General features: G+C 37.7%; 1 protein-coding gene across 7 annotated transcripts in view; it reads right to left on the bottom strand.

Moving 5' to 3' along the window:
* The window catches only part of PLCB1 (phospholipase C beta 1), a 681,757-nt gene that overhangs the window by 166,397 nt on the left and 487,697 nt on the right, over positions 1–27,663 (bottom strand). For all 7 annotated transcript variants that reach the window (XM_082428205.1, XM_082428206.1, XM_082428207.1 and 4 more), the window contains 3 exons: positions 24,429–24,529; positions 22,661–22,827; positions 2,032–2,178 (listed from right to left, as the gene is read on the bottom strand). In XM_082428205.1, the coding sequence (XP_082284331.1) occupies positions 2,032–2,178; positions 22,661–22,827; positions 24,429–24,529 (415 nt within the window). The remainder of the gene's footprint in view (positions 1–2,031; positions 2,179–22,660; positions 22,828–24,428; positions 24,530–27,663) is intronic.

The following is a 27,663-nucleotide window of genomic DNA, read 5'->3' as shown; positions in this document are numbered from 1 at the left end:
GTCAGCAGTCTTAACTGAGCCCAGCTGTTGGGTCACTAGCCCAGGTCCAGACATGTTGGTGGTGAAACCTCCAGATGATTCCAACAACCAAGCCTTTTGTGTCACCCCAGGCATTCACTTCCCATCTGTAGCCCAAGACACCAGGGAACAGAAACAAGCCATCTGCTCTGTGTCCTGTCTGAATTCCTGACATATAGAATATGGCCAAAATAAAATGGTGGCTGTTTTATGTCCTTGTGTTTTGGTGTGATCGGTTATGCAGCAAGAGATGATAAGAATAGGGTTTAGGATGAGCCAAACACGAATCCAATTAGTTTTATAGCATGAATCTCTCTTAGTAGGTATGTAGTTGAAACAAAACAGGCCGCAAGTAGCATGAGAACAGTCTGATTTTCATGAAGAACATGCAAGTTGCAGTTCAACTGCCTGTAGAACTCAGAGTGTATGATTCTGACAAGATGTCTCAGATGATATGGAATCATCCTGAAATAGCTCATTCTAGCTGTCCAGGGGCCACATTGCTATCTCTGTCCAAGAGTCATTTATATTCTAAGCTATTTTTCACCAAGTGTGGGATACCAGGCTAACGCTGGATTCGACACTAGCGCAACATACATTTGTGCCTAGAGGAATGGATCCCCTTAAGGAATTCAGAAGGCAGAACTGCTTATTTGCCAGATGGCTGAACCCTGTGAAATTCTCTTGAACACTCTCATGAATACCTAGTGCCTGGACCTCCCTGCCATTATGTGCATGGCATCGCTGGTCTATCCTGCCACACAAATCACACACCCCTAGGCAATGAGCCACAAGCACATCAAAACCTCCCCCAAGGCACGGCAAGTACCTATAACTTACAGATACCAAATGAGACCCCAGACTTTGGTTGCACTGTGGGTCTTGAGGTCTGGCAATCTTATATTCATTTGGGTGATGGACTGTATGAAGCAAGAAAGTGATAAGGGGACTTCCCTGGTGGCGCAGTGGTTAAGAATCCGCCTGCCAATGCAGGAGACACGGGTTCGAGCCCTGGTCGGGGAAGATCCCACATGCCGCGGAGCAACTAAGCCCGTGTGCCACAACTGCTAGAGCCCGCGAGCTACAACTACTGAAGCCCGCATGCCTAGAGCCTGTGCTCCACAACAAGAGAAGCCACTGCAATGAGAAGCCAGAGCACCGCAACAGAGAGTAGCCCCCGCTCAACACAACTAGAGAAAGCCCGCGCACAGCAATGAAGACACAATGCAGCCAAAAAATAAATAAATAAATTTATATATATATAAAAAAAGAAAGTGATAAGGTTTTGAAAAGTCCTTTTTTTTTTGGCAATAGGTTTTTTTTTTTTTTTACAAAGTCTTTCTAAGGCTGGTAATCAGAGAGTATTCTGCAAGAAATGTATTTTGATTATAAAAACATTTTTAGTTTATTGAAATTGGTATTTATTAAAATTTTTATTCTAAACTATGTTGAGATAATATATACTATATATATGTTTTAATATTTTTTCTATTTAACAATCTACTAAAAACCATGGCAATGCTCAATTTAGGGTCAAGTTAGGAAACACTCCTTTATTATAATATTTACAACAAAGTATATATAAGTTGTCACTCACAAAGAAATTTGTTTATGTCTAAAGCCCTGTCCACCTGAGCAAAATTATTAATTTGCCTTGAGTGGAAGTTATTTAGGGCAGAACTTTCCTGTAGATGAAAACAGTCCAGAGAACTCGGTGGCTTTATAAGTGGCTTGAAGTCTATTGCAGAAAGAATTCAGTTATGCAAAAATTCCATTGGTCTGAAGATACCAGACATGAATACATTTTAGATGACTTGAAAACTTAGGAAGAGATGTGAAGAAATTATATTGTTGCTTGTGGGCAGAGCCTCTGGTCATGGAACCCCAGTTCTCAGAGGCTTTTCACAGGAAGTGAAAGGAAATACGCCTCCACTTCTGAACAACAGTAAGCAGAGGTTGGTGACATTTGGTGAGACTGGCTAAAATAATTGTCAAAGAACTATGAACTCATACCTGTGAGGTAGGTGTTGTGTGAGGAATTAATGAAATAGTGAGAAAGTGGCTGAGACATATCTTCATTCAAATCCAGTTTCTCAGGTGGAACGACTCCATTTTCTTCTCCACTCAGATAGCGCATAAATCCATCCACTGATATCTGTCCTGGAGGAAATGAAGAGTTAAGAAAAATGTGAATGTATTATTTTCATGGGTTTCTGGCATCATGTTGCTTTAACTTTTTTTTTTTTTTTCCAGAAAACTCTGGTAGCATCCAAGATGGAAGACAGTAGCCCCAATTGCAATTTAATATGGATAAACAGTAGTCTAGGATCATGCTATTTCACTACATTCATCTCCAAATGCCAGAAATAATAGAGGAAAATGTAGTTACATGAGTATCACAGACTTTCAGAGGAGTTAAATACCTGAACACTGATTTCCTGTTTTTAAATATAAGAATGCTTATCAACTTTGTGTATGGACACCAAAATGTTATTAGTGCTTATCTCTAGGTGTTAGAATTAGGAGTGCACTTCCCAATGTTCTATCATGAAAATATGTTACTTTTATAATCAAAAGAGTTATTCACAAGTGGTTTTATTATTTAAAATAAAGTGAAAATGTTTTCAAATAATGATCTTTTTTCTCTGAAACAGAAAATAAAGATGACCATACTGAGGAATAAAAATTTGAATGCTCATAAAAAAGAAGGTCTTTAAATTTCTTATTTAGAATGACTTTACTTCAAATGAAAGAAATATGACTCACACTTTATTTAGTTTATTGAGATTGTATTTAGAATTTTTCTTTTGTTGTAACCTTTCTGAGGTGACTAATACTAAATACTGAGATAATTCTTTATTAAAGTGAATTTTATATAATACATAGAAAGGGCCATCTTCATGATTTTGGTTCATCATCACAGTTTGTTTCTTCAACCTTAACAATCAAAGCCACAAACAAACAAACAAACAAAACAAACACAATCACCAGTGCATTTGTGAGCAGTAAAGATCTTGCTAGTAAATGTTAGAGGGCAGTAATTTTTTTTCCTCGTTGAAAAAGTTTTGTATTAATATAAAAATGGGATATGTTTATGGAAGAAAAATTAGGAAATGAGACAAGCAGAGAGGAAAAGTAAAACTTTTCTGAACATGCCTAACTCTTCCTTCAGAGACAATTACTATTAAAATCTTGTTGTATATGCTTCCAGAAAAAGAAAAGTGTGTATGCGTGTGTGTGTGTAATTCTTTTATGAAGCTGCAATCCTATATATCTGTATATGATTTAGAAACTTTTGTTTATATTAACTGAACAGTATATTATGAACACTGTCATATAATTATATAATATTTATGTTTTATATATTATAAAATATATAGACATCACATGACTAAGTAATATTCCATTATCTTTGGAGTTGTCTCTCATTTTTCACTAGCATAAATGACACTGTATGGAATACTCTGGTAGTTGAATCTCTGTACAAACTTTTAATTATTTCCTGAGAATGAATTTCCAGAAATAGAATTGCTGGTTCAAATACTATGCATATTTTTAAAGCTTTTACTACACACAACCAATTTGCTTTCTGTTAAAGTTCTAGCAATTTACTCTTTCACCAGTGGTTTACCTTCTCTTCACCCCTACGCCAAACTCATAGGTAAAAACACGATATCTAATAATTCTAATTTTTATTGATTTGAGCATTGTTTATTCTTGAATGGTAAGAGATGTGTCATATGCAAATGGAAAAGCTAGCACTGACTGTTTCCCCACAGTGTAAATCTTTTTACATTCAATAAGTTTCTCAAAATAACTGATGACTATGTCCCATAATTCTGGAAACATTATAGCTAAACCACCTTTAATATTTTCCAGGAATAAATAAATAAAAAGAAGTTTGGTTATTGGCTTTTGACGAGTGGAGCTGTATCTTACAAAAAGAAAAATCTTATAGATGCCATAATTTATACCTCCAAATAACCATCACCTACCAAGGTGATCGTTCCAATCACGCTGTCATTGATGAGAACACTTTGGTTATTGCCTTTGAAGCCTTCCTTTGAAATTCATTTATGGTGGAATGCATGTACCCTTTCAGACCGGTTTCAATTTTTGGAAACAAACCAAAGTCAGTGCCTCTTAGGGCCAAAGTTATCTCAATAGATAGCTTTCAACAATATTTTGGAGCATGAAACATTTAGAGATAAAGTATTTTTTTAAAAAATCTAATTTCTTCACACTCTTCCTTTTCGTTCCTTTCATTAGTAGGAACGAAAATCATAGAGCAGGTATACAAAAGATGAAGATCTGGGATGTTTAAATTAAGCGTTAGAAGCCAGGGTGGCCAGTCCTCTCGAGCATCAGTGTTACTGGGGTCCCGGGTCCTGGGTATTTCCATGCTTTGGCACTCGAGAGCTGGCACTTTTTAAAATAGAAAAATGGGTGTTACTTTATTTACTTTTTTGTTAAGTGACCTTCAGTCTTCTGTTTGAGGTTTGGGGTGATCCTTCGTCTGCATTGTGGACAATAATCATTTTACTCTGATTTATTGCCATCTTGTCACCTTCTTCTCAAACGAGTGTCTATTCCTCCCTTCCTCTTTCCCTTCCTTCTCCCATCTCTTTACCTTCCACTCACTTAACAAACATTTATTGAACACCTGCAATGTGATGAATACGCAGAAAAATAAAGCAGAGCAAAGCACAGAGTATGCCTTCAAATAGCTCATAATCTAATAGAAAATAAAGACCATTCACCCCTTGAACAGCAGGCATGCGCTCCTCCAGAGCAGGATGTGTGTTTCTATCTTTGTCATCCTTGGAATCTACCACGATTCTCTGTGCACTGTAGCTGTAAAATCAGCACTTACTTTTGACAATTAGTGATTCAAAAGAGAAAATAAATGGTTTTGAAACTGGGAGATCACCAAAGATGGCATAATTTTGATTCTTTTATCTGATTAGGTCAAATCATATGAAATTATTAATATTTGGTGTTTTTAACCTATGCAAATGACAGTTTCATACATCTCAATTTCTAACCACAGCTGTTCCTCAAAGGACAGACAATAAATGCAAGTGGCTTTAGGGGCCAACAAAAGAAAGTAATGTGACTCCTGGAATAAAGTGTACTCCAAGGAAAACTCACAAGTATACGCTCCTTCTAAAGGCATGCAAATGACAGCAATACAATATGGTGTGACCAAGACATACCATCTTTATGGTGCTGGTGGAGGCTGTGTTTGTGTGTGGTATCTTGGGAATAAATATCCCTTGGTGTGATCAGCAACTTTTAAAAGCAGTCAAAACGAAACATATGCCAATGTGGCATGGATGACAAATTAATTTTAACTTTAGCATGGATTTCCATTATATTGCCTCCAGTGCCTTCTGGGCACTTGTGTTGAGAAAGATTCTGAACCATGCTTGTGAATAATTTTGATGTTGGTCATGGATGCATGACAGAAAAGTGGGGGTATGCAAGCTATATATTTGTTTTTCTCAAACGAGGATATTATAATTAAGTTATGCTCTGCAACATGCCAAAGAACATGTGTAAAAGTTTTATTTAATTCATTAATGAGAAAATCAGGACGATAACAAACCCATTTCAAAGAAGGCTATGGGATATTGATACATACATATATGTGTGTCAGCAACCTCCCCCCCAAAAAATACCCCAAACCTATTAAAATATTGCTAAATTGAATATAAACCTGCTTGAAGTCCTATAGGTCAATTAACATAATCTTTGGGTTACTTTCTCTACCTTTACTGTTTCCTAGGAGTCGAAGATTTTAACAGTTTTTAGCATAGATTAAAATTAGTAAAAACAAGAGTTAGGTGAATCAGTGTTTGTAAGCATTATTCGCAATTATATCAAATAATTTAAAAATCACCAGCTGAGGAATTTACCTAACTTTGAATAGAAACAATATATGAGTTTGGAGGACAGTTCAGAATATGATTGTAGACTGCAAGTAGGCAGAGCAACTTTTCAACCCCAAAGCTTGCCTTGTTAACTAAAGGAGCAAATGTGCAAGACTTTTGATACATCAAATGACTAGGCAGATATACGTCAAAGTCAAGAAAAGCCAATGAAAAAGTAAAGATCAGGAGTTGGAGGTTTATAAGTTGCAAGGCATCAGCTGAGGGGTCAAGAGTTCATTTGCAAAAATGTAGATGTTTTTGGCACAATGAATTAGCCTAAAAATATAGTTCTGACCAGTAAAGGCTTTTGGACGAAAACAGACCGTTAGAGGATTTTCCTTTGTTGCATATAACCTACAGCTGGAATACTGTTGTTGCTGTTGACTTAAATGCATCAGTACTTTTCCACCAACCAGTCACTGTTTTTGCGAAACTGCTTACGATTTTTTTCAGGTCCACTGAGGCACATAGAAAAATGAAAAGCCTTGAGAACTAAGATGGGAAAAACACTGTTTTTCTAAACAAATCAGTCAAATTAGTAACAGTACAAGAAATGTGGCTTCCATTCCTGCCAGCAGTAATTGATCAACGACAAACTCTTCAACCATAGGATGAGAAAACTAGATGGGCTCTTATGTCTCTTTCAGCTCTAAAGTTCTATGAATTCAAGTGGTTTAATACACTCTGGCTGATTACCAGCTAAATTAAAACAAAATGTCCCATATTAGAATGAGATTATGAGACATCAAACCACAATTAAAAGCAATGTGATGATTTTCTGGAATAAAAACAACAGGAAGAAAAGTTAAGTTCAGAAGGATAATGCCAGATGACAAAGGCTAAAAATAAAGTCCCTTCTATATTTTCTTAATAAAAGATTGATATGCTTCCAAGTGGACATGCCACTCATATAATGACACCTAAAGATCTTTATAAGCATTTATATTGTTTGAACCACTTAGAGCCAAAGTAGGAAAAATATAAGTCTCAAGGAATGGAGAAAACACTGCTCTATGAAGCTTTTTCATTCAAAAGAAGTTCTGGTGTATATTGAAAAAGGAAGGCTGGTGATCAATTGTGAAAAGATCTGACTTCAATGGGGAGGAACCATCTTCAAAGGGATACGAGAGGAAAGTGGCATGACAAAATGATGGTCTCCAATGGCCATTTATATGGCTTGTCATTCTTCAGCAATATCTTTGCTGCAAAGAAACGCTCAAATGTCAGGTGGCTGTACACATATACCATGGCCAGGAACTGTACCTCTGCCTCCTTCTGCCTCTCTCCTTCCCGTGGGGTAGATGATGACTGAGGCTCCAATGGTGTCCTCTTGAAAATGTCAGGAAGACAGAAATTTGAAATTTTGTTGTGACAAAATGAGACCTTCCAGGGATGCTTTTAAGTCTTGCGGTATATCCAGGGACATTCAGCTGGATGCATTTCATGCTTACAAGTGCATGCCAAGACCTTTGAATATATACTGGGGAACAAGCTACTCCCTTACCTTCTTTAAACCTGGGACCATCGCATGGTCCTTGGGAACAATTAATTTATTTATTTTTATATTTTTGGCTGTGTTGGGTCTTAGTTGCAGCACGTGGGATCTTCGTTGAGGCATGCGGGATCTTTTGTTATGGTGCACGGGCTCTTCGCTGTAGTGCGGGGGCTCCTCTCTAGTTGAGGCACGCGAGCTCAGTAGTTGTGGCACGTGGACTTAGTTGCCCCGTGGCATGTGGGGTCTTAGTTCCCCAATCAGGGATCAAACCCACGTCCCCTGCATTGGAAGGCAGATCTTTACCACTGGACCACAAGGGAAGTCCCAGGTCTTGGGAACAATTAAGAAGAGGAGGATCTGTGTCCAGAAAAGGGAGCTCTGGAGAACAGAATGGACCAGTCTAAAGAGCTTTGTGGACTGGTTCTCCCATTTTCTTAGGTCCTGACCCCTTTTATCAATTGACTTCTTGAAACCTACTTCCAACAGAACTTTCCAGCTTGACTTCCTGTTCCAGGCATCTAAGAAAAGATGTTTCAGCTTAAATCTCTCCAGGAAGAAGACACAGTTATCTAAACCTCTTTGCAATATGTTCAGGCACAAGTGTTCTCCCAGTTTCATTTTCCTGATGAAGCCTTTCCTAGAGTCTTATAACCTACTCCAATTTAGATTAATCAATTAACATTTTTTTTACTTCTATTCTTTGTTGAAACTCTTTTATTTTTTGTAAACCACGTCTTCCTCCTTCATAGTTAGCTTTTCATTTCAGTGGGAGTACATTTGTCAGTAGCTTCCTGAGAAAGGGTTCCTGAGTGTTAAAATTTTTTGAGGCTTGTATGTCTAAAAATGGCTTTATGACATTTGTATACTTTATTGCTAGTTTATCTGGGTATAATATTGTACGTTAAGAAAATTTTCTTTTAGATTTTTGTGAGAAAATTTGCTTCATTGTGTTTTAGCTTCTAGTGGGCTGTTAAGAGATTTGAAGAATTACTATTTCATCATCCTAAAAGCATATGTGGCCTTTTTTTTTTTTTTTTTATTTTGTCTCTTTGGAAATTTCTAGCATCTTATTCAGTTCCAGTTTCTGGAAACTTCACAGTGATGTGCATTGGTATAGGTTTATTTTTATCCCCTGTGCTGGACACTCTTGGAGCCCTTGTAGTCTGAAAGCTATTATTCTTCTATTTGGAACATTTTCATAAATTATCTCTATACTAATTTCTGTTCTCTGTCTTCTGGAATATTATTTGATCAAATTTTACATTTTCATACATTCTCCCTCCAACTTTTCATTTTATTTGTTTGCTCTAATCTCTGGGAACTTTCCACACCTGATTTCCCACTTTTCTTTGAGTGTTTTGTTTCTGCTACCCTCTATTTAATGTCTAAGAGCCAGTTTGTGTTCTCTGACATTTCCTTAAAAAATAGCATTGTTCTTTTTTCAGTGGTTCAACATGTTCTATTATCTTTCTAAGGATATTAATGATATATGTATATTTAAAGTTTTCTTCTAACTACATAGTCATTGTTTTCCCTAAGGTTACTTTTATTCTTGCTTACTTCTACTTTTTAAGTAAGTTTTCCTCATATGTCTAGTGATTTTTTTTTTTTTTTTGTCTAGTGATTTTTAATTGTCTGTTCATATTTCAAATGAGTGGACTAAAAAGCTGATTGGACTTTTCAAAGCATCTGTATATCTGATATGAACCTGCAAAGTATAAGAGTTAATAAGGCATCATTGTAGAGGGATCAGTCTTTGTCTCTTTGGAGTAACCCCTAATGTCAATACCTTTAGTTCTTCCTTCTTGAGCCCATCAAGTCCTGAGAGAAGATCTGTTTAATCACTTGCCAGGAAAATAAAGGCCTGGATGCCAGCCTTCCAGAGCCAAATGGGGTAAGGGGCAGAATGTTTATGATCACTTTATCTCTTTGCTTTCAAATGGTAGCCCTGCCTTCACCTGGGATTGTGTTATCCTCAGACCCTCTGCTTTCTTGTCTCCAGAAGGTAAACCTTTAGTTTTCTCCCAGGTGGGAGTTCTGACTATTCCTTAAACAGCTGTCAACCAACCCTCCTTATTTTAGGCTGTAACTCTAAACCTATGATCAGTTTTCTGAGATGCGTTATAGCTGTAAACCTATAGGTAGTTGCCAAAATTGTGTAATTATTGTCTCTTACCCTATTATCTCCACCCTTGCCAGATTATGCCTTAAAAAAGTATAATGCAATTTTAGTGTGATTTCAAGACAGAGTTTAATTAGTTGAATATGTCTAGATTATTCATTCTATTTATCCTGATGATCCATGATTTCTCTACTATACCAGACTGCAGAATTTTGTTGATTAAGTTGAAAAAAATCAGACTTCACATGCTTTATCCTTTTGATCCTGCTATTTTTAGGTAAAATGAATCAGATGGGAGAAACTGAAGGTCTTCTGCTATAGACCTGCTTTGCCTGGTCAGGGACTTATCATGGATCTCCTTGGTTGTCTTTCATTCATATCTTTTTGGTGAGAAGTATGCAGTGACTAATATCTCACCATAGATGGCACTATATGGATAATTTGTCAGTCAAGTTTTCCTTGCTGTGTCTTTTCCCAGGTAGAATGTAGTCAGAGTCACAGAGGCAGCCTGAGCTCCCAGGTATTTATCAGGCGGGAGTATTTAACAGACAAGATATTTCCTCCCTTATACTTTCCAAGACCCTCTCACTCTTCTCCAATACAGGCAGCAACACAGCATTCTAATTTTGTCTCAGGGAATGGAGGGATGGAAGAGAAGGGAGAACTTAAGACTACCATTTCGGCTTGGTTCTGAGGGCACTCTTCTACCAAGGTTTCCTTGTCCCCAAGCCTAGGGGAAGTCCCAAGTCCTGAAGAGAGAAGCCTGTGGCTCCTTTCCAGTAGATGCTCTAGAAAGTTCCAAGCCCTGGTGTTCCCCAGTGGCTGGAACAGCAGGAGAGTTTTATCTTTACTCTCTCCCTCTGCCTAGGCCCTGGCAGAAGCACTAATCAGACAGCATTAAATGCCTAAAGCCATCAAAATAGAAATAGGGGACTAGGATAATTCACAACAGAGCAAATCAATCCTTAAGCAATGAAAGAGCTGATTGTCCTTCATGGCACTGACATGACAAGTTACCTGCCCTGTCAATACTTTCTCCTTCTAACACCTTTGCTCAGCAATGCTAGAATTTCTTTTGAAATTCACAAGTAAGAAGTTTATTTGAAATAAATCCATAGCCCTCACCTTCTACCTAGAAGCTTATGAAAGTGACTTTCAATAAGGTTATGTAAAAAAGCTGATGCTCCTCATCGCACAGATGAGGAACCTGATGGCAAGTCCTCAGCACCAGACTCTCACATGACACTTTACATGGGCTCTGTGACCAGGAAAGGGAAAAGGACGGCAGGGCATGGTTGCAAGCTAATCTCTAAATAGAATTCATGGCACATTACTAAGGTGACTAGAAAGTTTTGAAAGTCAGGCTCTTTCCTGTTCAGTGTGTGTTTTTTACTGGGATGGTTACCTTGGAAATGACCTCATCATGGCATCAAAGCACCAACATGGAACTGCTACCTAGTTCGTCCTAAAAGCAGATGTAAGGTAACAGGAGCGAAGTGCTAAAGTGAAAAATAATGCTGTGGAGAGTCAAAGAAAGAAAATGTGGCTGGCTGTGTCTACAAACATAGTACTTAAAAAAAAAAAAAGAATGGATTCTGACTTGAAAGGAAGTATATTTACATATGTGCAAGCAGGATGGTAAAGGAAGAGAGAGCCAGCCTTTGAAGAGCTTCATGAATTTAGTCTATCTTCCATATATTATTTTATAAACCTTTATATACTATTTACTATATGCAAATATTAACTCGTTCCATCCTCATAATAACTCTATGAAGTGGATACTATTTTTATGCTTATTTTATGAATGAGAAACTCAGGTAGCTTGCCCAAGATCACATGGCTTACAAGTGGATAAAATGGGATTTGAACCCAAAGTCAGGCTTTGTGTTCCATGCCATTAACTACTATGCTATCCTGCTGTACAGCACATAATCTAGTACTAGGAGAAGGTAAATCATCATCATCATCATCATCACCATCATCATCATCCTAACAGGAAGAGCCAGCATTACCTGTGCATTGACCATGTGGCAGGCACAGAAATCCTATAAGAGAGGTACTTTTTACTTCCCATTTTCAGATGAGCAAACTGAGGCTTAGAGAGGTAAGCAACTTGTCTAAGGTCACAGGGGTACTCAGTGTGAGAGCTGGATCTGGAGGTGGTGCCAGGGCAACGGGAAGGCAGATGGTGGTGAGTGCGACTGATGGTGTGTATCCACATAACTTTCCCAGCACTGGCCTGGATGAGGAACAAGGATGATGAAAAGGAGAGGATCCTGCCTCTGTAGCCGTTGGCTTCAATTGAGGCAATCTGGATTAGTCCTAAAAATAGCCCTGAATGAGACCAAGGAAGAGCTTTTTCCCATGATTTACTTATCTCTTTAAAACATGTGACTTTAATCTTTTTGTTAAAAGAAGCTGGGCTCCGGCAGGACAAATGACCCATCTAGCAGAGGCGTGAGCATTAGCTCTTTGATTTGGATTTGTCTATCAAGATCTAAAATTATTTTCCAGACTCAATTTACAGTCTAATCTCCACAAGTAATTCAAAGGCACCCTCTAACATTTTTATTCTCCAATCCATGAGTCTAACTTGTAGGAAGAAAAATAAAATACAACAAAAAAAAATGTGTCATGCCAATGTGAGGACAACAGAAATGCTAAACAGAAAATGTGACATTGTTTTGTGGGTTTTGCAAAAAATAAAAAAATAAAAAATATGCAGGTTACCTTTTAAAAGGGATAGCCAAACACATGCAAATAACATGTTTCAAAGCCTGGAAGCACAGAGGAATCTTGACAAATTATGCCTTGGAAGACAGATGGCCTATAAATCCTTACAGAATCATCACACAGTTAGGATGGGCAAACTGAACAATGTGTCTGCCAGCTAGCATGGCCACCAGCCTCACTTTGTTGAGCCAAATGCCAATTAGGCAGGATCTGGCACCCACATGTTTGGATGTCACTGGGATTAGGTGTTTGAGAATCCATTCATCACCATTCAATCCTCAGTCCTAATGTAATGATACCAGGGCATGTTGGAAAGCTACTGGTCCAATGGCTTAGCACCTCCTAAAATCACTTGCAAGCACAGCTCTGAGAAGGTATGTCCTTGGCTCACATTTATTCCTGGTGCTTTGACCCTTATGTGAGCTCTGCTAGACCAGCTCAGAGAAAGCAAGTGCAGATGGCTCTAATATCCCATGGCTCACCAAAATCTATTTGCCTGCTTACAGAAATAATCTATAAAATGTTCCCTTTTCAATTCTCTTTGCTTGGGCACAGACTTTCCTATTACATTTGCCAATTAACTGTGTTTTTGTATAGTGTACAAAGTTTGCTGGTTTCTTTGCCTATTTTATCCATTTCTTTTCAATCCTGGAGTTAGTATATTCTATACATGTTCTCAGGCATTATTATTTTATCTTAGGCTGAAAAGTGTCATGCATTCTTATTCCATCTTGATTGCAAAACTGTTCAATTACCATAACTATGTACAAATACAAGTCCAAGATATCGTGTAATAATCTCCACTAAATGAATATGTGCTCTTCTCAAAAGCCTTTGCAGATCAACCCCACGACCCAGCTGTCATGGCTTTTTGTGCCCCTGTAGTTCTCCCTGTATTCAGCTGAACTTGTTAATGTGGTTTTGTGTGAAAGTTTTTAATAATAGCACCTAACTTTGATTTAGCACTTTCCCTTTTTCAAAGTATTCTCACATCTGCAATTTATTTACATCACACTGTTCTGTTTGGTAGGTAAGACAGCATTTTATTATTTAACAGGACAGATAAACTTTGACCCAGTGAGATTAAACAGTCCTTTTAAGTTGACATGGCTAGATAAAAACAGAATCCAGATTGGTACCCTACTCTCTTAAACATGGGCTTGGAGTCTTTTTCACTAGATTTATGTAACGGCTGATTGATCATTTAGGGCTAGAGGTTCTCAGAGGGTAGGGAACAAGTCTGTCGCATTTTATTAGTGCACCATCACATTGTTCCATGAGAGGAGACCCTTCACAATGGTTCTTGACCGTAACACAAAGGAGAGCAAAATGTTCTAGATCCTTAACGAGAATGTCATGTTCCTTGGGTAAGATGGACATTAGTTTTGCCCAGGACTGAGAGATGATGCAACATTTAATGGTTGCCTACCGTTCCTCATTCTTACTTCCTAAATTGCCTTACTGGTGCTACCTGGGATCACCTTTCAAATAAACTCTTTATATTTGGATTCTTCTCCCAGGGTCACTGTTGGGGGAACCTAAACAAAGGCAAGTAGTGTAAGCAGATAGATTAGGGGGAGTCCCTGGAGAAGAAGAAGAACCAGGCATGGCTTTTTTTTTTTTTTTTTAAACTTTGGGTTTATTTATTTATTTATTTATTTATTTATTTATTTATTTATTTATGGCTGTGTTGGGTCTTCGTTTCTGTGCAAGGGCTTTCTCTAGTTGCGGCAAGTGGGGGCCACTCTTCATCGCGATGCGCGGGCCTCTCACTATTGCGGCCTCTCTTGTTGCGGAGCACAGGCTCCAGACGCGCAGGCTCAGTAATTGTGGCTCACGGGCCTAGTTGCTCCGCGGCATGTGGGATCTTCCCAGACCAGGGCTCGAACCCGTGTCTCCTGCATTGGCAGGCAGATTCCCAACCACTGCGCCACCAGGGAAGCCCCAGGCATGGCTTTCTTGACATAAGAGAACCCATTTTGGTCTAAGCCATTTAGTGATCTAAGCCTGGCCACAATGCTTACCCTTGAACAGGTCTCAGGAATCAAGGGTATTAAGGGAACAAAGGAATGCAGGAACAAAGAAATGGCAGTCAAAGGGTAGTGCAATGATAAAGCAGAGTCCTAGTTCCTCCTCAAGGGATATACATAATAATAATGTATCTTTGAGTTCTGCAGGAACTAAGGCCCCCTCCCAGGTGGAAGATGGAATGATGATGTTGACCCTCCTGACTTCAGTCAATTAAAGCTTGGACTCTCTCGACTTTTGCCTCAACTTTATGCTGAATTCTCATGTGCTCTAGCCCCTTCATGAATATGCAAGTACCCTTAGCTTAAAACTTCCCCAATTTTGCTGTTAGGGGAGACACTGCTTTGGAAAAGATCCCCGGTGTTCTCCTTATTTGCTGCAAGTAATAATCCTTCCTTCTCCTGATCTTTGGCTTGGCTGTGTCTATTGGCTCAATACCCACCAAGAGGCTAACCCAGTTTTTAGGTAACAGTAACAACATTAATAAGAAGCATTTTGGACTCCTTTTCTACACGTAAGGTAGGGTGTTAGGTGAGAAATTTAATTTTTTCAAACATCCTCAGTTAAGTCTTCCTCTTAAAATGGTGCCATCCCTACTATGCAGGTAATTCTGCTTTTGCAACTGGAGTCCTACAGACTGCAGTGGTTCAGACAGGGCTCCTAGAATCTCTATAATGAATGAATGAAATTATTGGTCATTCTCAGCTTCCTGACATTTCACCCATTGCCACAGTGCATTTTTCAGCTTTTCTGTGAAGTGTTAGGTTAGACAGTCTACCCCTCACCTCATCTGGCTTCCTTGTGGTCACCATATGTTTTCCATGGAGTTGATTCTCTCTGCATTCAATCAGCTTCCTTCCCGCTTATTTGGTGTAAAATCAACTATCAACAAAACTCAGCTCTGGGAAATGCAGATGTTGGGGTCCAATGCCTGTGGCTTCCTGGCTTTTCTGCAGCACAGTGCAAGCTGCTAAGCCGTTCCTTCTAACTGAGCCATAGCCTGTCCCCTGACCCCTGCTGGCAAGGGAAAAGGTGTAACAGTCAGTGATTATTAATGCTTTGTTCTGATGGGAGGTTACCTCTAGGAGAAAATAGCCATTATTTGCTTTGTCCCATTAGTTCTCACCCACAACGGCAAGGCATCTTGGGAAGGTATAGTCTGATGAGGGAGAGAGGTTTTAAAAACACTCAACAGACTGGGGTGGATTATGCTACCAAGTTCACTCCTGCACCTCTTTAAAACTTGCATTTGTTTTTTTCTTTTACTATATATATATATATATATATATATATATATATATTTTTTTTTTTTTTTTTCCTGACTGGTTGTTTTCTGAACAAAAGCCATTTCAGCTTTGAATGGACATGGTTGTGGCTATCTGGCTAGATCTGTAATTCTGAGTGGACACTGAGGTCACAGAAAGAAAGGATGCAAGAGAAAATAACCAGGACTCCTGCGCCAGGCATTTGCTTTCCTCAAGCCCAGGTCCTCCCTCCTGGGAAAGGAGGAAATGCAATCAAGAAAGGAAATTCAAGGAAGTTATCAAGCCAACTGATGAACAGTGACATAATGGCTATCTTGAAAATAAATTTTTTTTCATTTTTTTCAGTCTCAAATACTTCAGAGAAGTCTATGAATAAACAAAACACAGAGTTAAGAGGAGCCTGGAATATACTCACAGATGCTAATGTCATTCTTCTATGACCTTCCACAGAGGCTAGCAAGTCAATAGGTGGGATTTAAATGGGATTGTAATCAATAAAATACTAGAGTGGCTTTTTGGCAGCTTCCTTAGTGTAGTAACTTAAGATATGAAAATAACTGGCTACATCGTACAGCTTTCATCTGTCTTTGTCTCTTGGGAAGAAAATCTATCTCATTTGAGTTGCCTCTGTTCACTCATTTCTGTTCTTTTATTTCTTTTATTGCTACACAGGTCATCTATATAAAAATATTTAAACGGATGCCATCTTAATGGTGAGGCAGATCATTAGGCCAGTGAATATCTCCTTCAGATGTGTGGTTTTTAAACTGAGCATCTCGAATCTCCTGGGGTTTGGGCAGAAGTGCCTGCAGAGAATGGGATAGAGCAGGAGAATAAACAGGAGTAGGGCAGCCATCACCAGCTACAATGCAGGCTCCACTCATTCAACCAAAATAGTGCTTCTAAAGGTTCTTCCTACACATTGACCAATCCAGTGAGACACTGTGAGATGAAACAAACACAAATAAAAGGATGCTATGTCAAGGACAGTCTGAAAACCACTGCTATGGATGCAAATTGCTAACTTCTAAATAGCTGACATTGCATTTTTTGAGCAAGGCCTAATGGAGGGCTCCACGTGGGAGTCCGGAGTGGTGCAAAGAACTGGCACACAGAAAATACAGTCCTACTCTCAACATTGTCACTTAGCTGCCTCTTCTATGACCTGAGAGTTGGGGCTAAATGGCTAAGTCCCTTGTAGACAGGAGATTCCGTGATTTTGAGGCTACCAGCCAGGACTTCAGGAATGGTAACAGCTAAGACAACATGTGACATGTTGGAAGGGATGATCCATGGGCACAGCCCTTCCATTTTTTTTTTTTTTTTTTTTTTTCTCTTAATGCTCAGCTACTCTGACCTTACCCATCTTTCACTTTAGATTCTGTTAAGGCCATTTATTGAGAAGTGCTTGTTTTAGTTTTGGTTCTTCTAAAAGTAGGCTTTGAGATAAGCATTTGAGTGCAAGCAGCTTATTTGGGAGATAACCCAGGAACTAACAGTAGGGGAGTGCAGAAAAGCGAAGGGAAGAAAAGCCGGCAAATAAAGGGAACCTTATCAAGCAGGTTGCAGTTGTGGGAAACTGGGGCTCAATCATACATGGGAACTCTGGGAGAATGTGAAGAACATGTATCAGAAATGTCCCACACAAGAGGCAAGGAAGAGAGGTACTACCACCTGAGTGAAAATTACTCCTGGGGCCATGATGTCCTGGGCACTTGTAGGCTTGCTGTGGTTGGGCTGAGAGAAAGTCTCAGAGATTTGCAGAAGATGCTGTTGACTGTGTTGGAACCATGTATGCCAAGGGATACAGGATCAGCACTGATGTTTGCTAGAACTGGTATCATCCCATTTTACGGATAAGGAACCTGAAGTTCAAGCAAGTCAAGTCACTTGCCTGAGGTTAACTGGCTTAACCATAACACAGTGCTCGTCTCTTTCCTTAATTACGGCATGTTTGATGTCTCAAGAATGCATAATACACAGTAATAAAAATAATCATTATTTTTTATAACTTCTACCTACTAGAGGGAAATGGTGTTGGGAAAATAACGATTTTAAAAACTCTATTAGGAAAATTAAGTGATAAAGTAAATAGTAAGATTCCAGTGTAAATCTTTACATTTTAAACTATAATTATAATTCCATTTTAATAAAAATATAGATAAAATATTGATCGAGTCAGAAATGAACATTTGTGCACAGATATGACTCACCATATTTTTTCAGGTTTCATCACCAAATGAGTCTAATTTTTTATTAATTGCAATAAGTAAAATAAGCCTGTTAGCCAAGAGACAGCAGCCTTCAGAAATGCCTCTGCCCAGTGCTCTGAATCTCACTTCCAGACTCATAAATAATTTGGCACAAATGCCAATTCTCATTTTTCATTACTTCAGATCAACAAGGGTTCAATAGGTAACAATTAATACATGCAACCTTCTTATCATAAGCAACTTACTTAATTCTCCCAGAAATTCTCTCAGAATATTTTCAAAGATCAGAAAACTAGGAGGTGGAACTCGTCAAAGAGATTAAATGGCTTCCTAAGGTAAGGTAAACAGAGATGATGAATTGTTGATTTGTGACCAGTTTTAGTGGGATCTGCTGTTTTTATCTGCCTGGTGACTAGTCCTCCTTTTTCTAGGTACACACCCCAGGTGAATTTCAGGGAACCACCCCTCTCCCACTGTCAGTCCACATGGTTCAGGTAGCTGACTCCTTTTTGGCTCGAGGGAGAGTCATGTGACCAAAGTCTGTCCAATTGGTACACTCCATCCTCCAGGCCACAATGATCCTCGTTCAGGAGTGGTCCTGGGTGGCTTAAGCCATGTTCTGGTTTCTGGTATTTCGATGGAACTATGAGATTGGTAGGCCTGGAGCTGCTGGTGGCTTTCTTGTCACTTCAGGAGAGTCTGCCCAAGAATTACAGCCAGTGCAGAGAACATGATGGGAGATGACAGGTCCTGATGACATCATTTGAGCCCCTGGATGTAGTCATGCCTGAAGTCATTAACACCCTCACTTTTTGCTTATATGTACCTGTCAATTCCTTTCTGTGCTTCAGTCTGAGTTAAGTTTGTCATTTTTCAACTGAAGGAGTTCCACCTAATACTACAGGTTGCAAGTTTCCAAGTCCAGTGCTCTCTCTAACACACTCTGGGTGCTTCTTGTTGTTGATAATAATGACACAGTATAATTCACTTGCATAAATATTTTAAAATAGAACAATATTAAAAATACAATAGGGTTATTTCTAGTATGCAAATCATTGTTAGCTTAGGTCTATTTGGAGCAAATATGCTTGCTATACCTGAACTTCTATTTGCTTTGCTTAAAAACAAATTGTTCTGCTATTATTAATTTTGAGTTCAACTATTAAACTATTAACTCATGGAGTACTGATCAAATACTAAAAGTTTTAGTTTCATCTTAATTGCAACAAAGCAGGGAAGCTTTTTTTTACCACACTGTATAAAAATTTAAGAGTAAGAAGTGCTGATAAAAAAGAAATGTAGCTTGAAACATCTGCTAATATTATGATGTTATATTAATTCAATTGCTTAACAAATTCTCATGAACACCTGCTCTTCACAGAATAATAAACATATGAACAAACTTCACTCTTTTCTTTCAGTTTGGCAGTTTAAGCATAATTTGGCCTTCTTTTACAGACAAAGCTGCTGAATCTAGAGGTCTGCAGCCTGTTACCTAAGGCACCAAAAACTATTTCATTTTTCATGCTAATTTTACTCAACGTCTTTCTTCTAAAGAGTTTAAATTATAAACAAAATAACTCTAAGAGACATGAGTCTTCAAACGGACATTCGTGACCCTTTTGTTTGGAAGAGGCAGGAGTCATTGTGTAGCCCTGTGTTAAGCACAGTTAGGCCTACAGTGCAAACAACATGGTAAGGAAGAAACATTTGCTGACTTGGGGCCACAGCACTTTTCAGTGTGTGATTTTAAATTGTAAAAATAAACCTAACTCCCTTGAGAATAGTATCTTCTGCAGCAAGATTCCAACTCTGTGAAACCCAAACATGTGAACATTTGGCCTTAGACTGCACAGAAACCTTCTGATTATTTATAACCAATACGTACATCCACAGAAACAGAAATTCCGGCGTGGAATGTGGGTAACGTTCTCATGACAGGGGGCCAACAGAGCATCACTGTTGGTCAGCTCTTCTGGGTTTTCACTTCACACTTCCAGCTGCTATGCCATCAGTCAGCTCACTTACGCTCAGCTTTAGCCATTAGGCTTTTACCCACATTGAAAATTTTTCATTAATTTAAGATTACCTTTTATGTCAAAATTATACCAAATGCATATAAAAACTAAACATTAGCATAGGTCAATTTTGTGTATTGTTTATTTGTTTAACACCTACTTTAAAATATATTTCTTATATCAGATAGTATATGTATATTTATGCTATTATATATGGATTTTCTGTATGTATCTTATTCCCATGATTTTATATCAAATATAGGCAGTATGGAAGTGTCTTTCTCTGATAAATGAAACTGAGTTTGTGGTCAATTTAATTAATGCTTGGGCACATTTGAAGAACTAGTAAAAATGTAAGGTGCCACAGAAAAAATGATAATGTAATATTAAACTTCCCTACTTATTTTCTTATGTGTTTATTGATTAAAACATATTAACTAGTTGACTAAAAGTTAAAAACTGTGCTTTCTTGAAGAGCATCTTGGTATGAGATCTTAGGTAAGTCATTTGACCTCAAAGCTTTGGTTTGCTTCTTTGTAAAATGATAATGCACATTTTGAAAGTCACATGATAAGTGAGAGTTAATTTCCTTGCATATCAGTCATCATTGAAGCCATATAATAAATACTTTCTTAAATTGTACTTTGTTGCATATAAAAAGGAGTTCCTGTAAAGATCTTAAAGTCAAACATCAGATATTATAAACTGTAAAATCACGTAAAAAATGATTTTCATCCTTGGAAAAAATATTTCAAACTTTTTATTACTAAAGAATTGAGGTCTAACTCAACAATTTCTTATTCCTACAAATAAAGATTTCAAAATTGTTATCCTTTTGACTGTGAAACAACAATTGCTAGAATAAAACAATCTTCTCTAATCTTCTTTGGTCACATAAACAGAGCCAAAGCAGCAAACAAAATGACTTGGTGTGAGACATCTCAAGTTTATCTTCCTACTGGAGTTTTGGGGTTGAGAAATGAATACTGTGATTTTAAAAAATCACATCAATGCCGACAGAGAGGCTTCATGATCAATATCATATTAAGTTGTAGGAAAATAAATTAAGTTGCTATTTTTTAAATATACCTGAATTTTACATGTCTGCATGATTATGGAATTCACACCTAGTACAGCTCTAAGATGGAACTAAATACTCATGCAAATGTTAAGAGATATAATCTTAATTTCCATTAGAATCAAAATCAGTTCTTCCAGGATGATAGAGTTTTACAATAACCTATTGTAGTATTTTCCTTTGTATCCTCTACTTTGTCCAAGTCATCAGAGTATGATATATGGGGGCATCATGCACTAGATGAAGCCTGGACCACCAGCAAGGTGGTATGAAGGGAGGAGAAAAGAGCAAAATTTAGGTTCTGAAGTGCCTCATTGGTTTCACAAAAGCTTTCTGTTTTCCTGGTGTCATGGGCTAACTGTTTTTAGAAGTCTTGTCAGAATTGTTAAAACACTGTGTTAGTTATTTTTGGCTAAGTTTGGATTTCAGAAGGGAACTGTCAAGCTATCTATGAGAAATCTCCAAGGAGTTCTTCTGGTTTAATGAAAGGAGAAATCCCATCTCTGTGACACCAGGGAAGAAAGGGTATCAGATCTGAAGGGGCTGGAGGGGCAGGCCTGGCAAGGCCAACATGTACTGTTGGGTCAGTTGTTTCCTTTGACCTCGGCAACAGTAAGAATGATGACAACAACAAAGGCAGAGTGCCTGACGAAGAAACTAAGACTAAAACTAAAATATGTAAAATGATAAAACTAAAAACTAAAATAATTCATCTATAAATTCCCAACTGATAACATGTAAGATAGAATTAGAGATAAGATTTTACTTTGATATTTAATAAATACTCTCATTTTTCATTTAGAGGATGGTTTTAAGATAACCATCTTATTAATGACCACAAGCTTGCCAGAGTTATTTGTTACTTATAAATTACTTGCATATTAACATGCAATTTATTTCTTAATAATTGGTTAATTGCACTTTATTTTCCTCCCTATGGAATAACTAGTCAATTTACAATAACATCAGTAATAACACACTAATATTCTCAGTGAAGGTATTTCAATCCAGATGACACTTGGTCTTAGTGGTAAAGGATGATCCAGTTTAGAGACCATGATGCCACATATAGTTGAAAACTCCTGGCAACTGAATTTTCATGATCTTATTTTGGCAAGTCATTTCTCCAGAATCAAAAATATAAATTTCTCAATAACTTTCAGGCACCTTAGTGCTGTCTTTCTGATACCAGTTTGTTTTTTTTTCCTACAAACACTAATTTTTTTTTTTAACACAGAAGGCCAAAGTTTAAAATATCTTTTCAAGTGGAAAAATTCATCAGTAGTGTAAACTATAAACTACTATAAGATAAGGGTCTAATGGACTGAATATTCTCTTCAGTTTTAGAGATTTATAAAAATCTATGGGTCATGTCAAAGAGCTAGAAACAGACCCAAAAGGGCAACCTTTAAGATAATGAATTTCCTGTCTGAAAATAAGATGCATTCAGTCACTGGGAAAATTTAAAACAAAACAAACGATTAGACATTTAAAAAACAATGTTACACACACACACACACACGCACACACACACACACACACACATATATATATACATAACAACAACAAAAACATCACATACCAAGCTCTAAAAAAATCTTCTGATTAAACCACCAGTGATTTAAGTCAGAAAGAAAAGCAGGCATATAAATGTGGGAAACCCTCCTGAATAATCCTTGATGTCCATGACTACCAAGGGTGGCCCACTCACAATTAGAACTCGAGCTTTGCTCTGGTGTGGGAAAAAGTGGACTGACCTTTTCTGGCAAGACTGTTGTTGGGTTCATACTTCTCAATCAACACTTGGACTTGCTCTTGCTTTAAAGGTGGGTAAAGAATTTCATTTAGCCTGGGATCTCGCTGCTTGAGGTTGATAAAATCCATCAGCTGATCAACTGTAAGGTATGGTTTGCTTTTGGCACCACTAAAAACAATTAAAAACCAGGAAATTAGAAGATTTTTCCACCAAGTCTCATTCATATATTTGCATTTAGCTATGTGGAAACAAACTCCTGCCATACCTGGCAAAAGCATGCTATACTGGAATTCCTATCTTGCCCTAAAAACATTGTGTTGTTCCATCACAAACTTTTGCAATCACTGCCACCAAATCCCAATGCCCCTGAACTATACCAAATGCATAAGAAAACCACAATAGGGAAATACTGTATCTTGTGTGTGAAGATGCACCACTCTAAATGGAACACAGATTATGGGTTGTTTTTTGATTATGATGCTAAACTTCTGGTTTAGTCATCAAATTCTCATATCCCGCTTAATCATCTAAAGATGTATTTATTTCTCATTACTAAAAATACCCAATATGTTTGGGCACATTTTTCTTTTCAATAAAATTATGCTTCAGCAAGAGTCTATAACTCTGCAATATAGTGTGATTCAAACTTCCCATTTCAATCCTGTTGACAACCCAAAGACAAGTTCAATAGTACAGATATTGCAGATGTTCAATCAATAGTCGATGGCAATGAACATGACAAAGTGAGTACATCTGATATTCTCAGCAGCACTGTTTGCTTGTTTTTCATATGAAGAAATCTTTATTTAGTCTGTCAGTTTTGGATTGATCTGTCATCACATAGATTTCAGTGTATCAAGAAAGGTATCGATAAATTGCTACTTCCCCATATTTGCCTTGGTGTTTTGATTTGTTTTTCTTTTTTTTTTCATTCATTTTTTAAAAAGTAATGCCTATATGATTTCTAACATAAAAGCAAATAATTTTCAGCTGAGAAGGTTCTTAGTAATTCAAACTTCTCATTTCATTAATGTGATGCAAAGAGGTAATATGACGGGTTCCCAGGTCAGCATTCTTTCTACAACAGTCTATCTCCACAAAGTAAGCCTAGATACTTCTCTGTTCTAGCCATAATCTTCAAACCACACAGAGCCCCCTGAGGATTCTAAAACAGAGACACCCTGCAACAAATCATAGCCAACTTCACTCATTAAAAGTGGTGGTTGAGGGCTTCCCTGGTAGCACAGTGGTTAAGAATCCGCCTGCCAATGCAGGGGACACGGGTTCGATCCCACATGCCCGGGAAGATCCCACATGCCGTGGAACAAGTAAGCCCGTGTGCTACAAATAGCCTGCGCTCTAGAGCCCACAAGCCACAACTACTGAGCCTGCATGCCACAGCTACTGAAGCCCGCGCGCCTAGAGCCTGTGCTCTGCAACAACAGAAGCCACCACAATGAGAAGCCCGCGCACCTCAATGAAGAGTAGCCACTGCTCGCCGCAACTAGAGAAAGCCCACGCACAGCAACGAAGACCCAACGCAGGCAAAAATAAAAACAAATAAATAAATTAATAAAAAAAAAAGTGGTTGAACCTCAAGGGTAGGAATGCATGATTGTCTCCATCAAATTACACAGAATCACTGTTATTATTCATCGTGTACAAACAGGTTCTGTCATCTCCCTCTACTGCTCAAAATCCTGCCCTAGCTAGCACCCTGAGTACCATCGCCAAGGCAGAACAAAACGAGTTAAAATGTGTTCCCTTACAATTCGGAAAAGATGTTATCAATTTCAGGTCGAGGACAAAGGTTGTTCAGGAAAACTCTGTACACTTCTGGAGTGAAATCTTCTTGAGGTATCGAATCATTCTGGGGAATAAAACAAGAGGGTCAGTAAATGGTCTTTTTCTTTGTTATCTTTCATCCTCCCAGTTTTGTCTCTCTCTCTCTCTCTTCCCTGCCTCCCTCCTTCCTTCCTCTTTTCTTTCTTTTATTGGGTTGGCCAAAAAGTTCATTTGGGATTTTTCCATAAGATCAGTAGGAGGTCAGGGTGAACATTCAGAAAACATCTATGAGGCCAGTGGTGGAGTTCACTTGGACACTGGCTTTGAGGTATCAAAAGCCTTATTTTCTGTTTTTTCATTATATTTTAAGCTTAAGAGTTTTCTCCTTCTAAAGGGATGTTAAGGCAATTTCTGAAGTACATTCAATAAATAAGGTTAGACCTAGTGAAAACAGGGTCTGTTCAGCAGATTTTTTTTTTTTTTAGGTTGCTGTTTTTGGTGACTTCAATCTCATTTTTAATTGTGATAAAATATACAGAAGATAAATATAGCATGTCACCATTTTTAAGTGTACAAATCAGTGGCATGAAGCACATTCACATTGTCTATGTGCTGTTTAGCAGACTTTTGAATGAATGTATTTTTTTTTTTAAAGTAAAGAACCTGGAGAAAGACATTTTCAAAATGAAAAGATAAAATCCCAATTTTGTGTCTTTTTTTCAAACAACGTTCTTTCTGGTTTAAGTAATCTGGTAAGTTGCAAAACAGTTTTCATAAGTAGGACATCAGTCATTATTTCTCACTGATTCCTCTTGGTCCTATTGTTTGGAAAGCAAGTCACTGATATAAAAAGTGACTTCTACGACTTATTTTTCTGTTTAGTCGGGCTGCCATGGAAACCGGAAGCATGTATTCAAGCCTTTGTTAACAGGAAGAACATTCTTCATGCCGTTTTTCCTTTTTCAGGTATGTGTTTATATGATTATTTTTATTTTCAAGTCCTTAAAACAAAGAAAACACCCTTCCTTTTACCGTATTCTTATTTTTGGAAATGTACCTTTACAGAAATATCTAAAAATTATTGTCTGAATTATGGTCTGAGACTACACTGCTTGCTAACAGATAAGAAAACTTAGCTCACCACTTGGCAAACAGCAGGAGTCTCATATTTGAGAAATGAATGAATAAAATAATATTTTCTTTACTAAATCGATTTATAAGCAGAAAAAAAAATCCATTTTGCAAAACAGCATTTTGAGACAACCAAACAACACATGTATCATTTATATATAGCAAGATGCATTACACGATTAAGTTCAGTTACCTGGACACCAACTTTGAAATCATGAGCACAAGTGGCCAATTTCTAGAACAATGGGAAATTCCCATAAATTGTTTCATGGTGTTTTGTCACTCAAAAGATGGGGACAAGTATAACCTATAAACAGGTTTCCAAAATTCCGTTTAATTTATTGATACAAAATGAAAGAAAACCTTTTGGCTGGACAATGCACACTTTTTTTAGTGCCACCCTCTCTCGGAGTTAGATACCCATGTCTCTTTTAAGTAGTTTTTAAAATAGCCAGAAATGAGCCTCTCTATCCTACTCTTTGGCCGAGAGATACAGGGAAGAGAGATTTAAAAACAAATCTCAAGGAAATACTCAGTGGCTCTGTTGGCCAACTCAAACATCAGACTTTATTGGATTTGATGAACCCCAAATTTGTTCTCCCAGTCTCCTTACTGTATAGTTACTATTTAGAGCTCACTCTACCTCCCCCTCCCCCCAGCATACAAATAAACAGATTTTTGTCTAAGGATATCAATCATTGTTTTCCTTTTCTTACTGACTTCTTTTTTTTCTCCCTTCTTGTCTTAGCTTAAAATCTCTTCCTCTTAGACCAGGTTTTGTCTTCCATTCTGTGCTACCATCACACCACACTTATCTCATATTTCAGTACTTATTTAACTGTTTTGTGCTCCCAACTGTACAGTTCTCTGTATTACTTGCTAACCTGCAGATCAACACAAGCTAGGACTTGTGTCTTGCTTGTTAACTGCTAAATTTGTAACATATAGCAGGTCCACAATAAATATTTACTAAATGAATGAGTGTAATTTATGACAAAAGTGGAAGTTGACAGCAAGTATGCTTCCCACAGAACATCAGATTCAACTAAAGCCATTTGCATAATATTCCATAAACATAATTTCATAGAGCAATATGCTTTTCTAAAACTCTAACCATGTTTACTTACCAGCTATGAATTAGAACTTCCTATTAGAGAGGACACATTGATGAAATAAGCTGAATAAATACAGTATTATATTACCAGTTGGATGTTAGCACATAGAAAATGGACAACATTTCAATACAGCTTCATTTTTGTCTTGCCCAACTTGACTGATGAGGATACCCTTTAGGGTCAGTGGGTGAAAATGGGAGAAAATATATTTTGGAGAAATAAGTTAAAATGAGCACCACTGAAAACTCAAGTGAAAGAGTATGGGGGAGATAATTAGGGAAAAGCTACAGGCAATTACCAATTCTGAATATTTTAAATAAGGCTGAAATTCACAAAGGTCATTCACCTATTTTCTTTTCCTGGACCTCATGATTTGGTGAAGTGGATAGAATAGATTCATTGCCCTGTTTAAGCAGGAGGAAACTTAAAGTCCAATACTCTTAAGATTGTACCCAAAGTTCAAATACTCTTCTGTGAACCCTTCCTTACCAAACCAGGTAGAGATGACACATTCTTTTTTTGTGTCCAAAATCCACCTTTATATACCTTCCTTAGAGCATCCATCACACGATTTTTCCTTTATTTTTTATATTTCTGATGATCTACTAGACTGTGTTTTTGAGCAAAGTGACTATCTCTTATTTAATTCCTTTGTGTCCCAAGAATGATGTCTGGCATATAATATGCACCTAATCAATGTCTGTTGGGTGAACCCGGGTATGGGACCAGACCTTAGGTCTTCGGTCTCCTAGTCCAGGACTTGGTTCACCACATCATGGCTAGAATACAAAACAGATTGTCAGTGATTATTTGTTGCCATTGTTATCAAAACTTTTTGAGGGAGAATTAAGAGACCAATACAGTCAGAATCAGGCCCATTTATTACAGAAACTACAAAGAATTTCCATACTTTAAAAATGTAGTTGCTTCAATACCATGCTTGTATACAAAGAATCTCAAAAGAGAAAAGATT

This window comes from Balaenoptera physalus, assembly GCF_965194825.1.
Source record: "Balaenoptera physalus genome assembly, chromosome: 16".
Taxonomy (NCBI): domain Eukaryota; kingdom Metazoa; phylum Chordata; class Mammalia; order Artiodactyla; family Balaenopteridae; genus Balaenoptera; species Balaenoptera physalus.
The sequence above is the reverse complement of the archived record's forward strand: the minus strand, read 5'-3'. Positions and strand labels throughout refer to the sequence as shown.